Source organism: Platalea leucorodia (assembly GCF_965183815.1).
Source record: "Platalea leucorodia genome assembly, chromosome: 1".
Classification (NCBI taxonomy): Eukaryota; Metazoa; Chordata; class Aves; order Pelecaniformes; family Threskiornithidae; genus Platalea; species Platalea leucorodia.
In genome coordinates this window covers 71,995,640-72,010,122 of record NC_138823.1, presented here as the reverse complement: position 1 = coordinate 72,010,122, position 14,483 = coordinate 71,995,640, and the positions used below count along the sequence as shown (strand labels likewise).

The window sequence follows — 14,483 nt, the reverse complement described above, 5'->3', positions numbered from 1 at the left end:
CAGTACAACACAGAACAGTACAAGCTTCTGACCACCATAATATCTTAAAAACATATCTTTCACATACTTTTCCTGTGTTCTTTTATGCTTTAATTATGTAAGAAGTCAGGCTTGTTCACCTAATGTAGGTACATTTTCAAAGGGTCTACTTGCGAAGGTCTCACTGATTTTTTAATTCACTTTTTCTTTTCTTTTCTTTTTTTTTCAGGAAAACTTTCCCACAGACAGAATCTGAGAAATCAAAACCATTTACATATTTGTATTTCCTGATGGCTTCACTTCATCTACGGGCTGGCAGGGCTACTTGCCCAAAGGGGAACTGAATACAAAATAAAGCTAGAGCCTCAGGATTTAACCCAAGGAGGATTTTCTTGGAGTTAAATTAACAGGGTTTGGTTTACATTGTTTCAGTGCAGCTGAAATACACATTATCTCCCATTCTTTCTTATAGGCATAGCACTTGTAGATAATCAGAATGCAAGATGTGAATTTTCACAAGTTTATATAATCAGAAGGAATAATGAAAGCTCTACTGTAACATCATACAGAGAATGGTTCTTAAAGTTAATTCTTGTTTGAAGTAGGGTGTGTTTTTAGGGGCAAAAAATACAATCCATTTCTTTGTACCTTTTAAAGCATTAAAATTAGGAAGGAAGACATATTCCAGTTTCCCTTAATATTGCAACCCTAACTTTAGCAAAGCTGTATGTTATAGAAACTGTCTTAACAGTATCTCAGTATACACACTCTACTTTTCTAAAATGTGTCATAAATTTCAAATAGGGCAAATAATTAAACCTGACACTGCAAACATTTTTATATGCTGATCTGAAGTGCTATTTCAGTTCTTTGAGGTACATCTAGAACTGCTCGTACAACTCTTCAGTGTAATCATCAAAACCATACATTTGGCTCAGCTTTTCAGACAATGATTTTCCACAGCTTTAATATTTTATTAAAAAAACCCAAGAAAACAAGACAGAGAAGGAGATATTTTTCCCTGCTTTGCTTTGTTCAACAGCTTCTTCTACCTTTCTCCTGCCATCAAGTACCATTAACATAATTTCTACTGTTACTACATCAGTATCTGAATAAGGACCTAGCAGAGACTGGAAAAGACAATGCAAGTTGCATAAGCCTTTCTATTTTCAGCTTGCATTCCGAAAGTATTTCAATGCCAGAAACAGGAATGCCTTTTTATTCTGTAGTTTTACAGTCTCTTCCACAACAGGATCCTGAGCTGAGATCCTTAGTGCAACTCCAGCCTCCAACAACGTGTAGACCAAGGATTTTGTCCTCATCTCCTACCTAAAGAAATTTTTCCTCAATTTTCTGTAACTCATATTACAACTTACTGTAAAAAAGTACACATAAGAAGAGAGCAGATAAGTCATAACTCCCATCTTTACTGAAAAAATGGCCTCTCCATTTCTTACAGTATGCTGACCAGAAAGAAATAGGAGTGATGTCTATCACAGCTTCTAGATCTGACCTTAGCATTTCTGTTATTCACACCTTCATTATCATCCCTAAGAAAACAATGAATAAGCAACTTTCACATCCTAGGCAATGCATTTTCAAATACATATTTCATATCTAAGGACCAGACAAATCCAATAGAACATGTAATACATGTGTGCATCATTCCCTTAGGTCTCATGTGTAGCTTCTTCATGGATCCTTTGTTTTTAAATAATGTATTTGCCAACAAAGTCTAACTCTTCAGCATCTTCCTTACAGTACAAAGCACATTGTGTTGTTAGATATAATATGAAGCATAACATGAAAAAACTCTACCAGGCTAGACTTAGAAACATGTCTTGAATGGAGATTAAGACAAAATGTATACAACAGAGGGCAACAGACAGTGATTGTTCACTTGTATTCATGTCCAGTCTTTTGGCAGTCAGTTGCTTGATGTACAGCAACCTGAGGACTATTTGGACTATTATGCTTAAGAGCAACCAGTATTCTCTCGTGACATGCTGGCTAAATATTTGCTGCAAACTGCCTCAAAACAGTGACTATTCTTCCGTTCAGTTGGATAGAGGTGGGAAATGTTATGAATTATGAAACAAAAAAGGTGTGGAGAAATATGTCAAAACCTCTCAATTATATTGAAGCATGTTTGCCACAGGTCACAGCATGTTTGGTTGTTTTACACACTTCATAAATTTTATCTGCACAAACTGTGCCGCCCATGTTCCAGTCAAAGCCTTGCAAAAATTGCTCTGTCTCCCGGGGTCAAAATACTTTATGATAGACTGGGACTAGGACAAGGGAGATGAGTTCGCACCTGGAATCGCAGAGCACCTATTGAAATCTCAGCCCACTCTTCTTCTTCAAAGGACTCTGGTGCACTGATGACAATGTTGGCACGAAAGCGTCGGATTAGTTCCTCTATTTCCAACGGCTCTTCCAATCTGCCTCACAGAGTTGACGGAGAAACAGAAAAATAAGGTTTATTAACCAGCTCTGCACTAGATATTTGTGCTATAAGAATCTAGTGGCTAATATGATTTAGCAAACGTTTCTCCAGAATAACCTGGACCAAGTTTTATTACAAAGGCTATGAAAATGGCACAAGGTATTTAACTATAATTTGTCAGCCTTCAACTATAATTTGTAATCCTTCGACTATAATTTGTAATCCTCTAGGTGGCTTCTTCAGAGGTGTAACCCAGAACTGTGAAGTAGATCTGAAAGCATGTAGACAGGCGACTGTGAACAATGCGTATGAGAAAATTCCTTGTTAGTTATCATATGTAAGGCTAATGGTAACAAATGAAAAGATCTTTTGAGTTAGCAATCATTTGACTCGTTAAATGGTTCTAAAAAGAAGGCAAATAGAAACTTATTCTGCCCATGCTGCAGTGGCAAAAGGGACAAAACCAGCAGACGCTGAAGGTGAAAAAGGCCAGTAAAGGCATTTTATGAGAGAATGTATTCCTCATTTTATTATTATTTGCCTTTGGGATGCAGCAGATTGCACCAAATGATAGGTGTTTTGAAAATAATTAATCTCTGTGTGGCGGTATCTCCACCTTTTTACAAGCATTTGAACTGCCAGAGTATAGATTTGTGTCAGTGCGGAGAACATAGATGAGGCAGACAGAGCAGCAGACTGCATACAAATATCAGAAATCTGGCTGTACCTTTGAGTTGTCATTCTTCACTCTTCTTCTAAAGGAGAACCTGACCAGTACCAGAAAAAAAGACAGCCCTAAAATTTGCAAGGGAGTTCTCTCAGCGCCACTGTTAGTGTGGAAAAGCATTTCTTTTTGCATTAGCTATTATGGACATGAACAACTTTCGATACTCCATCAGCTGTAGTCTGACAACTTTGGGATATGACATCCTACAGCAGAGGCAGAAACCTGGGTAAGTAGTGAAAAGAGAAGTTTCTGTCCTGGAAAAAAATATTTTAAAAAAGTAAGAACATACAGTTTAAAATGTGTTTTAATTAAAATGAGGAAAAACATGCAAAATCAAAGCACAGGGAAAACTGTTCACATCAAGCAGTCTTGGCAGAAGAGGCCTGTTAGGTGAAAAGAAGAGCTTGATTTTATTTAAAATAGTCTGGATGATCTTCTTTAGCAGACAAATGTGCATCAGGATAAATTGCCTGTGCAGACTTTCAGTCAAACCACACACCCCTGCTCTACCGAGCCTTCGCTGTTCACAAGGGCTTCAGCAGCCTGGGGGTAGAAAGCGGGATGGGAAGCTGAAAGGCTACAGGTTTTCCCTTGAGATCCCACAAGCAATCCCATGGTTGAGACACAATTCATAATGATTGCAAGAGATAGGAGCCAACAGAAAGTGTAAACTACGCCGATGCTCAGACAGACAGGGTGGAAAACAGCAGTTAGTCATAAACAAGTTCAGTTATGCTGTTGGGCTTCCTAGCTTTGCTGTGGGCTCTTGGAGCTTGGATGCTGCGTAGCCTCTAGTTTTGAAAGCATTTTTTTGACATGTCAGTGCTTGCCACCCCAGCTGGTACCGGTGGCGGCATCAAAAGCCCCAGTAACCTCAGAGCCGGGCCTGCAGCATCCTGAGCCAGCTGCTGAAAACTTTTTCTAGTTTCTACTGTTTTATCGCTTGCTGCTGAGCCTCCAAGACTGCAATGCCCCTACTCCTACTCTCTTAGCCTTCAACCTGCTCAGGCTCACCTCCAAGATACCTTACCTCTCCTGTGCCTAATCCAAGCCCTCAGAACTGCTTCTAAGTACTTGGCAGCAGGTATTTGAGTAAATGCCCAGGTGACAGGCACCTTCATCTTGCAAATCTCAACCAGGATCTGTTGTGAAAATCAGTGTATTTTGCCAAAGCCAGCCTGGGTACTGTGGACTTTTCACAGTACCGGGCCCTGCAATCCAGAACGCATTAGATATCTTTAACAGGCAAATTTGAAAATGAGTATTTGCATCTTTAGGGGTGTATTTCTAGCAAGAACATTCGAGCAGAAGGCCAGGACATGGGGATTTTCATGGAGGTGACCTGTAAAGAGGTCTGCCAGAGAGGCAGATGTCTTCATATACATATAGTTCTCCAACAGTATGTTACATTCTAATTTTTAATTAAATTGCTGTTTCTGTTTTAGATCACCTCAAGAGCCAAGTGCAAACTGGAAGATTAATTTTTCCTTACAGAATATACAAACAAAGAGAAACTATTAAAACTCAATTGAAGATTAAAATTGTTTTATAAATCTTAGCAGGTTTCCATTAAACAAAAACAAACCCACATGCCAAGAAGCTAAATAATACTTTCTAAAAAAGAAAAACACTTAATAAAGACCCATATGTGCAGATTCTAGAAAGTACATTGCACAGTTCAGTATTTGGAAAGTTTGTACACCATGATTTAGTAACAGTGCAAAATGATGATGCTGTATATCTGCTGAATTCATTTCCCCAGCACCCTGAGAGAGCACTGCATGGCAAAATAGGGAAGAGTTTTCCAACTTGTGCTGCGGAGTGGGAAGCAAGATGCTTCTCGGGCATCATGGCAGCTCCAGTCACATCTGGAGTTTTCTTTGAAGAAAAGGAGATTACAAGCCTAGTTGTACTGGAAGATACTAGGCACAAAATCAGTGGATCATCTGACATTGCACGTTTTACCAAAGTTCCCTGTCCTGCTTCATCCTCACTTGTTGCTCCCTCTGGTTCCTTACTCCTCTTCTTTGCACTCAGATCCCATGTCTGGAAGGTTCCTCACTGGGTCTCACCATGGAAAAAGCCCAGTCTGAGTAATGGATGCCTGCAAGTGTTGTTCTCCCAAGGAGACGTAACTGAGCCAGTCAAGCCTCAAAAGAAGGCATTAACTAATCACTGAGAAAGGGTAGTCAAAACAGCTGAGAGATGGACTGATTCAAACCTTTTCCAGGCATTTTTCCCAGAGGAGCACTGCCATGATATGCTAAAATTGCCCAACTGTCTTCTCCTAAAGAAAGAAAACCCTCAGGCAATGCAAGCTCCAGTGGTCTGTAGTGATGCTTCATTCAGTCACTGGCTTTAAATCCTGAAGCTATATACATATCCTCCTACAGCTACATATACATAAATTCCTCCTCTATTCAAAACAGGAATTTCAATGCAGGGGGCATGTTTAGTGGGTGACTAAGAGGAGAGCAGATGACTCCAAGCAGAGGCAGGGATCTTTGGTGAGACAGGAAAAGGGGGCTGAGACACAGATGCCGGGGCTGTGGGATGCACAGCTATGATGGAGGTCTTAGAAGCAGATTTTCTGTGGAATTTGAGCCTGTCCTACTTATATTCAAGAAACAGCAACTTTCTGTTGTCAGCATATGAAAATTTATTTGTTAATGGGTTCCTTATCTTTGAACTGTGGGCTGGCTCAATGTTTCATTTGATGCTTGTATCTCCCACTTTTGTACAAGTAAAGCCAAATTCAATTAAGAAATGAAATTAATCCAGTCCTGTGAGTAGTTTTAAAATATTTCTGTTGTGAATGTTTGCTATAAATCTTAATCCTTCCCATAGGAAAGAAATAGTTCAACAAGTAGCAAGATTTTGTATTTTCACCTGCCAGATTATTTATGTTGAGAAAACCTAATTATCCTTGTTCTTCCCACAAACAGAAGTTGGCTGGTTCCCAATAGTCTCCTGCCATCAAATTATTTGACAAGAATTTTGTTTAAGTTTTCCTAAAGATGACTGGCAGAAAGATTATGTTCAAGTATTTAATCCAAATTTTCAGAAGTCATACAGGAATGAGTAATTCCACCAGTTTAGTAGCCATATATTTGTTGAACATTGAAAAGTAACTACCTCTAAATTTCCAGACAAAACAGTTATATTGGCATTTGATGGCAAGATTCTGTAATCCAAGACCGCTGAGAGACATTTGGAGACAGAAGGATCTTACCTTGCAGAAATATGTTCTTTCAGCTGCAGAATGCTTGCTACATTTATCAGGAGGTATTGTGCTTCGTTCACAAGAGAGAGTGAAATGTTTGTAGCAGATGCCAGACCTAAAAAAATGAATCCAATATTGTAAAATGATCGTTAAAAATCAGGAAGATTATGCTAGTAATTTCACCTCATCTTTTCTTTGACCTCTTATTCATTCTCATTAAAAAATTATTCATTCGGCTCCAAACACTAAGGAAAGATTCCAAGAATCCCCTCAAACCTGTAAATGATAATGATGTAATGCATTTAGAAACTGAGATAGAGCTGAGATTTTACCAAATTTATAAAACAATTTACAAGAGCAATATCTGTCGATTTTTTATGCTCTTTCCATTCAATCCTTTTTTATAATGAAATTTAGTCTAAGAATAAATTCTTTGTTTATAGATTTTTCATGATAATTTTTCAAAATGATCATTGAGTTTCCAGACAAAATCATGGTCACGATGATAAAAAACCCTCAGACTGGTGTATCTGTATATTTTCACCAAATGTAACAAGTAGAAGGGCAGCATAAACACAGTTTGGGTATAAATGTACCCTTTGAAACCTACCAGATCAGTATTGAATGACTCTTTCGCCCTTTATCAGGATGATTATATAGTCAGTATGAAGTCCATGAGCCTGATGTTTACTAAGAAGTGAGGAATCACAAATTTTTTTAAGAATGACAACATACCTTTTGTATTTTTCTGATGCGACCTGTTTTTCATGTCTGAACTTTGTCTTATCAAACGACATGGACGACCAAGAAACAAAGAGAACCAGTCAGCAATTCTTTCTCCACAGTCATAAGTTTTTACCCTATTATGAGAAAAGAGGGACTTAGCAAAATTTGATTGCCCAAACGTTAATTTGCAAAATTGAAGACAAATTACAAAGATGTTTATTCTGCTTCTTCCTATACAAAATACAGAATCTGTATTCTCTGATGAGTGATAAAACAGAGATGTGAAGTTCTGCAATTTTATCTCCCAGTTTCTTCAACTTTACTCTGTTAGCCTTGAAGTTAATATTCACGAGATCTAACTTAGTTTTATACAGAAAATTACTGTGGAATAAAGGATTAAATAATCGTAACGCTCAAGACACTGACTCTGAAGTACAGTAACTGGTAGCCCATATTACAATATTACAATACAGTATCATGAAAAAGTTATTCTCTGGTCTGTGATTTTTACTAAAACAAACAGGATTAATCATCTGAGTTGAATTTAAGATTGCCCTACTGTGCCACACTGTATGTAATTTTTAATGATCCCATCAGGTACAATGATGTTAATTCCCTAATTTAATTCATGTTAGTACAGACACTCCACATTAAAACATGGCTCCACTAGCAGAGCCCAAGTATCTATCCATCTAAAGTATCTATCCATCTATCCATCTATCCATCCATCTAAAGATGGTTTCCCTTACTAGTAAATTGTCTAGTGAGTTATGCAAGGCTGGCAACAGATTTGCCTTCTTTACCTGGATGCAGTCTCTCCTGGAAGGATTTTGAGATCACCTCTCTCAGTTCAGGAAGGGTACACATCAGACCACTGGGAAGTGATCCTATTTGCCATTAGATTCCTCAGCTCTGAGTAATCTTAACTTCAATCTTAAATTAGTTATCTGGGTTCCCCTCACAGATAACGGAAAGAGGTAAGTAGTTCCGATCTGTTTCAGACCTCAGGATGGGATGACTCTCACTCTGCGAGTGTTTAACTCTCTTTATTGACTACAAAAGGAGATTTGACTGACATCTAACTTTTAAATGGCATAAATGGATAAGAGGAATGCAAATTCTCATGCCGCTCGAGGCAGGATTCTTGTAGTAAGGAAAGTGAGGTAGCAGTGGTCCTCTGCTCACCTTTCTGTCCTATCCAGCCAAAGAAGCTGATCTGCATGGAGACCATCTGCTACGTGAAACAAGAAAACAGCTCCTCACAGCAAAAGATGCTAAGCCCTAGGACTGAGAGAAGAAGTGGCTTGGCTTTACGAAATGCTTTGTAGGTTCAGCTGAGTTACACAGGTAAAAAGCCAGGACAAGTGAAATCAAAGAGATTTTATAATCCTGCAGGGATCAGACATTTCTTCAGCGGTTGCTCTGAATTTTGATTGTGGTGCAGCTCTGCATCCCTCTCCCCATTCTGAGACTGGACTGATGCCAACCACAGCTGCATCTAGCCAGTGATGTCCTAGAGCTAAAATGAAACTTTGGTATTAGGAGGTGCCGGCACTGTGGCAAGAAACAAGGGCCAAAACGTGACACTCCACATGAGATTCTATAGTCTGAGCTGAGCAGTCTTGTGTCCTTGGTGGTCGCTGTGTTAGGGAGAAGGCTGCTAATGAGAAGGCATGAATCTGACATGGTAACAGTACAGATGAAACAAATTCCCCAAATATTTTTTTTCTACTTAAACAGAGGTGCTAGGGGTATTTAAATTCTCTCCTGAGCCAATTACCTCTAGCAGCCTGCTGGGGCTTAATACTGTATAAATCAGGATCAAAGTTTTGCCCTCTTGTTTATTTGCTTACCATTCTGAGTCACAGTGGCTGAGTTAGAGACACACAGCGTTCTTAGTATTTCATCAAATGTCACTGTGTAGTTTTTGTATTCCAAGACTCTTGTGTTTTCAAATTGCTTTCCCTTATCATCAGACCATTTACTGAGCAACTACCATCATCTGTTCAAGGTCTTATTCAAAGTCCTTCTGTTGTAGCTCAATTCTATTCATTTTCTGCTTATGTTTATTTTTGTTGAGTATTACTTTACATCTGCCAGCATTACGTTTCATTTGGCACATGTCAGGCAATTTATAAAGGAGGGCCTAGTTCTCTCAGATTTTACTTGTTGTTTGCCTTGAGTTCCCCACTCATCTTCTTACTATGTCATTTAGCTTCAGTGAGTTACAGCTGGTCCCTCTAGCTAGGTAATTTATAGAACAAGAAACAAGGACAGCTGAAGTCTGAATATTGATCCCAAGGGATGTAATACATACATTTACACACAACAGGCTCAGTTCACCTTGTTTTTAACTACACCTTTGTCGTCTTCTACCACTGATACCCTTCCTTTGATCTCTTTGATATTGTAGCCTGTCAAAGAGGAGGCTGTGTCCCTGCCTATTTCAGAAGAGCAATAACCTTGAGCATTTAAGGGCTTCTACAACATAAATAACCTTAACATCACTAGCTTCTACTTGCACCTGTCCACTGTTAGATATTATACTAGAAAGCCATGTCCCTCCAATGTGAGCAGCCTATGCTGATGGACAACCCCTGCTGAGATGAAGGCTAACATTGATGAATTGCTTCACAAGGGAAACTTGGGCTCATTAAACTTTCGTGGCTGCTGTGAAATTAAACTTCTTCACATGACCGCTTGCAGATTCTACATCATGTGCTTTTCTCAGCTATCTCAGTGTAAATTCAGAGTAACCACCTAAGCCAACAGAACTGGATGAAATCAGTGTCAGAGAGCAGAATTAGTAAGTAGAAAATGCCTTCAGTAGGGTTTCTTTTGAATAAAAGCCTTTTAACAAAGACTTTTGGTCCCACTGCTCACCTCAGACCACAAATCACCTTCTGTCCTACTGCAAAGCACTGTTTTGCTCCCATTTCCATTTTTTGGCCCCAGAGGCTCCCTTGCTGAAATACAGGAACTCGGCATCAGCGCTGCTGGATCTCCGAGCAGTTTGGGAGCCTCATCAACGTTGGCGACTCATTCTGCCTTTTACTTCCTGCCTTGTTTATTTGCTAATCACAGTCCACTCTGTGCAATTGGCCTTGCATCTCCCCTTTCTTTGTCATTCCGTCCTTTTCTTCCTCCTCAGAACTCTAAGCAGTTTCCCAGGAAAATTTCCTATTTCATACATTGAAAATGACACAGCCAGTGACATGAAGGAAAAGCTACAATAAATAGTATAGCAGCCAATTATACGCACACACAGAGAAAGATAACCTAGGCTATTTTACAGCCTGTAATAGATGGGCTAACCATGGGGAGGCTAAGGATGAGTCAACACTAAGGGAAGTGGGACAGATGGTTAAAACAAATGACTCTTAGGTGAATTCCACTACCTGAGGAAAATATACTTTTGAGAAAAAGATCCTCTTTATCATCTGAATAGCTCATAGAAAAGAAGAAGATCATTTCCTGCATGACTCTGGGGAAAATGGCCAGGTCTTCTGCTGGTTTGTTTATGTGTTATCCTCAAAGAAGTAAATGTAGAGGGTTACAAAGAATTAGTATACCTTGGTTGAAAGAAGTCATAAATCTGTAAGTGACTCTTTTAGTTGGATTTACCAAGAGACTTAGTGAAAAGAAACGTAGTAGATGATAATGCAAATGTTCTTTAGGAAGGCACTTGATACACTGCCACTCAGAAAACTTAATGAGACTGGGAAGTACTTAGAAAATATGACGGATAAACACTTAGAGTTCACTGATAGGAAATTAATTTATGCATAATATTATATTTCACTGAAGTGGTATGTCTCTTGATTAGAGTTAATGTTATTTTACATACTCACCTGCAATCTTCCCAAGATTGTTAAGGGGACACTGATCAACATGGGTGGTCAAAACAAAATTAAAAAGGGTTGTAAATATAGAAAGCTGTTTATAACCTCAGTGGGTTCTAGCAATTTTGAATCCGCACAGCATGAAATGGGCAAAGTTGCCAGCACCATAACTGTCGAATGAGGGAACTGAATTCTAGGGTCCTCCTGAGGCCCTCAGTTTGCATTTGGAAGTAACTGGGGACATCTTTCCCTTTTCTCATCCTTGTGGCAAGTAAACCAAAGATTTCCCTTATTCAAGTGAGTGACAAGTCATCACAGTCTCTCGTACAGTCCTTCCCCCCCTTTTTAATTTTTATTATTTTTTAGTGGTTTCTATCAGACATGCTGGGCATGCCAAATTACCTATTTAAATCTATCTTTTCCTGCTCCACTAAGTTATTCATTGCTTTCAACCCTCCCTCTCTTTTTTTAAGGACTTCTGCCCCTGTGTGTCCATGCAATCATGTCCTGAGCATCAGTGCAGTGATTTTCAGGTTCGATCCTTCTCTGATTTTCTCACCTGTGTGAACAGACTTTACTCTCACAGATCACAGCATCTTTTCCAGTATTTTCTTCTAGTGACACAGATATCGGGTCCATGCCTAGATGGGCAGAGAGCAAACCGTATTAAAAAAAAAATATGCAGAAACATAGGGTCATGAAAAAAGTTCTTGGATTTGCACCTCTTCACAATCACAGCTGCCTCCCAAATAGCATGTGACAAAAATCCTCTTTTTTTTTTTTTGCTAGAATTTTATTCTCTGCCTGCAGGTGGCTCCAAATGATAATGCAAAGAGCAAAGGCTGCAGATGACCTTGGTACCCAAACCACATTAAGGAATATACAATTTCGGCTTTGAGTAACTTCATTCTCTGTGTATCATCTCGGGCAACAAAACTGGCACAGAATTACTGCCTCAGTCATGGCTTCTGTTGAAAGGATGAGTTTATCACTGTTGTGCTCCCTCTAGCAAATCAGGAGATGAGGTTAATCACTGTCAGGGTTGGTTTATTTTGGAGTGGTGGGATGGAGCGATCAGAAAGATGAAAGATGGAGGTGGGGGGGGAGAGATAAAATAAGCACAGGCTGTTCAAGGGAAGAAATATAATGTGTCATAAAACAATAATTGAAAGATAAAATGTATGGAAACCACTAATGAGAGAATTATTCCCATCTATCCATCCCTAAGTTTAAACCAGATGAGGAATCCCCGGTAATGATCTATGTTAACAGTTTCTTCCATAGTTTTCTTATCTTGAACAGAATGAGCCAAAGAGATGGAAAAGCTACTGTGGCTTACTAGAACTAAAAGAAAAGCTGTACTATTTTCCTTTCTGTTAATTGAAAGCAATAATCTGAAACGACGAACAAAGGGTTTTACTGTGTGGCTGCAATGAATCCAACTCTCTTCCATTATACTGCAACATAAACCAGCAAAGACTGACGTCCTGTACCCCAGCTTCGTATCAGCGTGCTTCAATTTCACTCATTACTTCCTGTTTATATTATCGTAGTACAAATTAGAATCAAGCTCTACCAGCTCTGTGATATGGTGAAATCAGATTGTTTTATTCTTTTCTGAAGAATAATGAAAGATAGTTCAGATTCACTATATATCAACTATCAGCTCTGTTCCACACAATTTTTCAATACAGAAAGACATCTACTCCTTTTTTAGCTAATGATGTTAGAATACTTCAGAAGCGAAGACAGAGGAGGAAAAGATAGGTTCACTTAGGAAAATAAACCACGTAAGTAATAAATGCATTGAACTTGCTTGCAACAACCTGAAAAAGAAGCCAATGTTATCATCTTATAAACTAGAACTAATGCTCTTGCACTTTGAAAAAATTAAACATTAGCATCATTCCTTCTGGAAAAGAAAAGTTTGAAAGGTTTAATCCTGTATGCATCCTTAGCTGTTATATCTTTTAAAAATACTTTCTAAAAGCAAGGCATGCTCACAAAATTTCTTAAAATAGAGTCTTCTTAAAATATAAAAGCCCTGCTTTTATACCCCAGCAAGTGTATCACATTTTTATTGAACAGTACACATTTTACAGTGATGTTTAGGTCAGTTAAACATTGTTAATTACAATTTTATTCTATCTTAAGGCAAAAAAATAAAGCAGAATATTGCCAGTTACTAAAATGTAAAAGCTGTCATTCTCCATGGTCATTTGCTTGATAATAAAATTCACAGATGTGCTCACAGTATTAATATAAAAAAAAATTATTCTTGTCTTTATAGCTCCTATTTTCAGTCAATGAGAAAAATTAGAGGTCTGTTATTTCAATAGACCGAAATATAAACTATTCATGTATATTCTTTCGTCAGTGTATGCACTTAATTCCCATTATTTTTATTGGCAGTAACACATGACTATTTGAAGGCACAATAAACTCCATAAAGTGTAATTAGTTGCTTCAGTTTTGCTAGCATCTTTCTACTCCAACATTTTAAAGGGCCTTCGCAACACTCAAAATTTCTCCCTCTGTGCAGTGGTAAACTGATGCCCAACTTGCCAGAGTAATGCTGATTGTTAGCTAAAATGGAAAGAGAGAAATTAGTCTTCTACAGAAATGTATTCTCAGCTAAATTCTGTTTGGCTTACTTTTATGTCAGTCAGCAACAAGCCCAGTGTAATCTGTGCCTTCATGTATTTGATGGAGCGGGACGAGATTTCCCTTGATTCCCACTCAAGTAATACGGCTTCTAGAAATAGAGGCTCTTTCTCCTGCCCACCTTTAAGTTGCTGGGAGCCTAGCCATTAAGTGCTTCAGTCAAGATACAAGAAGTTGTCTTTCTCCACAGGGGCTTATTTAAACTTACACTGATTTTCTAAAAGTGGGTCCTGTGATAGCAAGGGTTAGTTACACTCTTCACGTCAAAAAGAATAGGAAATGCCTGTTAACAGCCACATAGCCTAAGAAAATAATCCTGACAAAATTCAGAAATGCAGTTTCTCAAAATTAAAGTCTCACTCCCTCTACTGAAGTAAAGTACAGCCAATGAGAGACCAAGCACAAGCCCTTCCTCTCCCTCTGCTCTCACTTACCCCCTTCCTCAGGGATCAGGGGAATACCTGGAGCTCCCCAGCTGCCATGCAAGGCAACTAATTTTGTAGGCATGCCAGGGAAGGATCCTAAGCCTTTGAGCAGTTTTGGCCTTGTCTAGAGCCCCAGTCTGATGTCCTTGCTACCCACAGGGACGGCAGGATGGCACACCCGGGTCAGTCAGACAGTGGGTCTGCCCATCCAAGGCTGGTTGTTAGACGGGCTACGGAGACACGCTACGCACAGGGATTAAAGAGAGAACGTGAAGTGGTGTCTCAGCACACAGAGGATTCAGTAAAAGGTATCAAAGTAGTTATTGTCACACTAAATCATGCTGACAGTTTTATTTCGTTGGACAGAGAAGACAGAGAATATTAAACCATATTGAAATGAAATAGCCATGAACAAATTTTCCACTAGTGAAAAGTTCTAGAGGGAGAG

General features: G+C 38.9%; 1 protein-coding gene across 1 annotated transcript in view; it reads right to left on the bottom strand.

Moving 5' to 3' along the window:
• The window catches only part of MOCOS (molybdenum cofactor sulfurase), a gene marked incomplete at both ends in the record, with an annotated part of 226,319 nt that overhangs the window by 7,649 nt on the left and 204,187 nt on the right, over nt 1-14,483 (bottom strand). The window contains 4 exons of the mRNA XM_082310662.1: nt 2,297-2,423; nt 6,388-6,493; nt 7,114-7,238; nt 11,506-11,587. Of these exons, the coding sequence (XP_082166788.1) occupies nt 2,297-2,423; nt 6,388-6,493; nt 7,114-7,238; nt 11,506-11,587 (440 nt within the window). The remainder of the gene's footprint in view (nt 1-2,296; nt 2,424-6,387; nt 6,494-7,113; nt 7,239-11,505; nt 11,588-14,483) is intronic.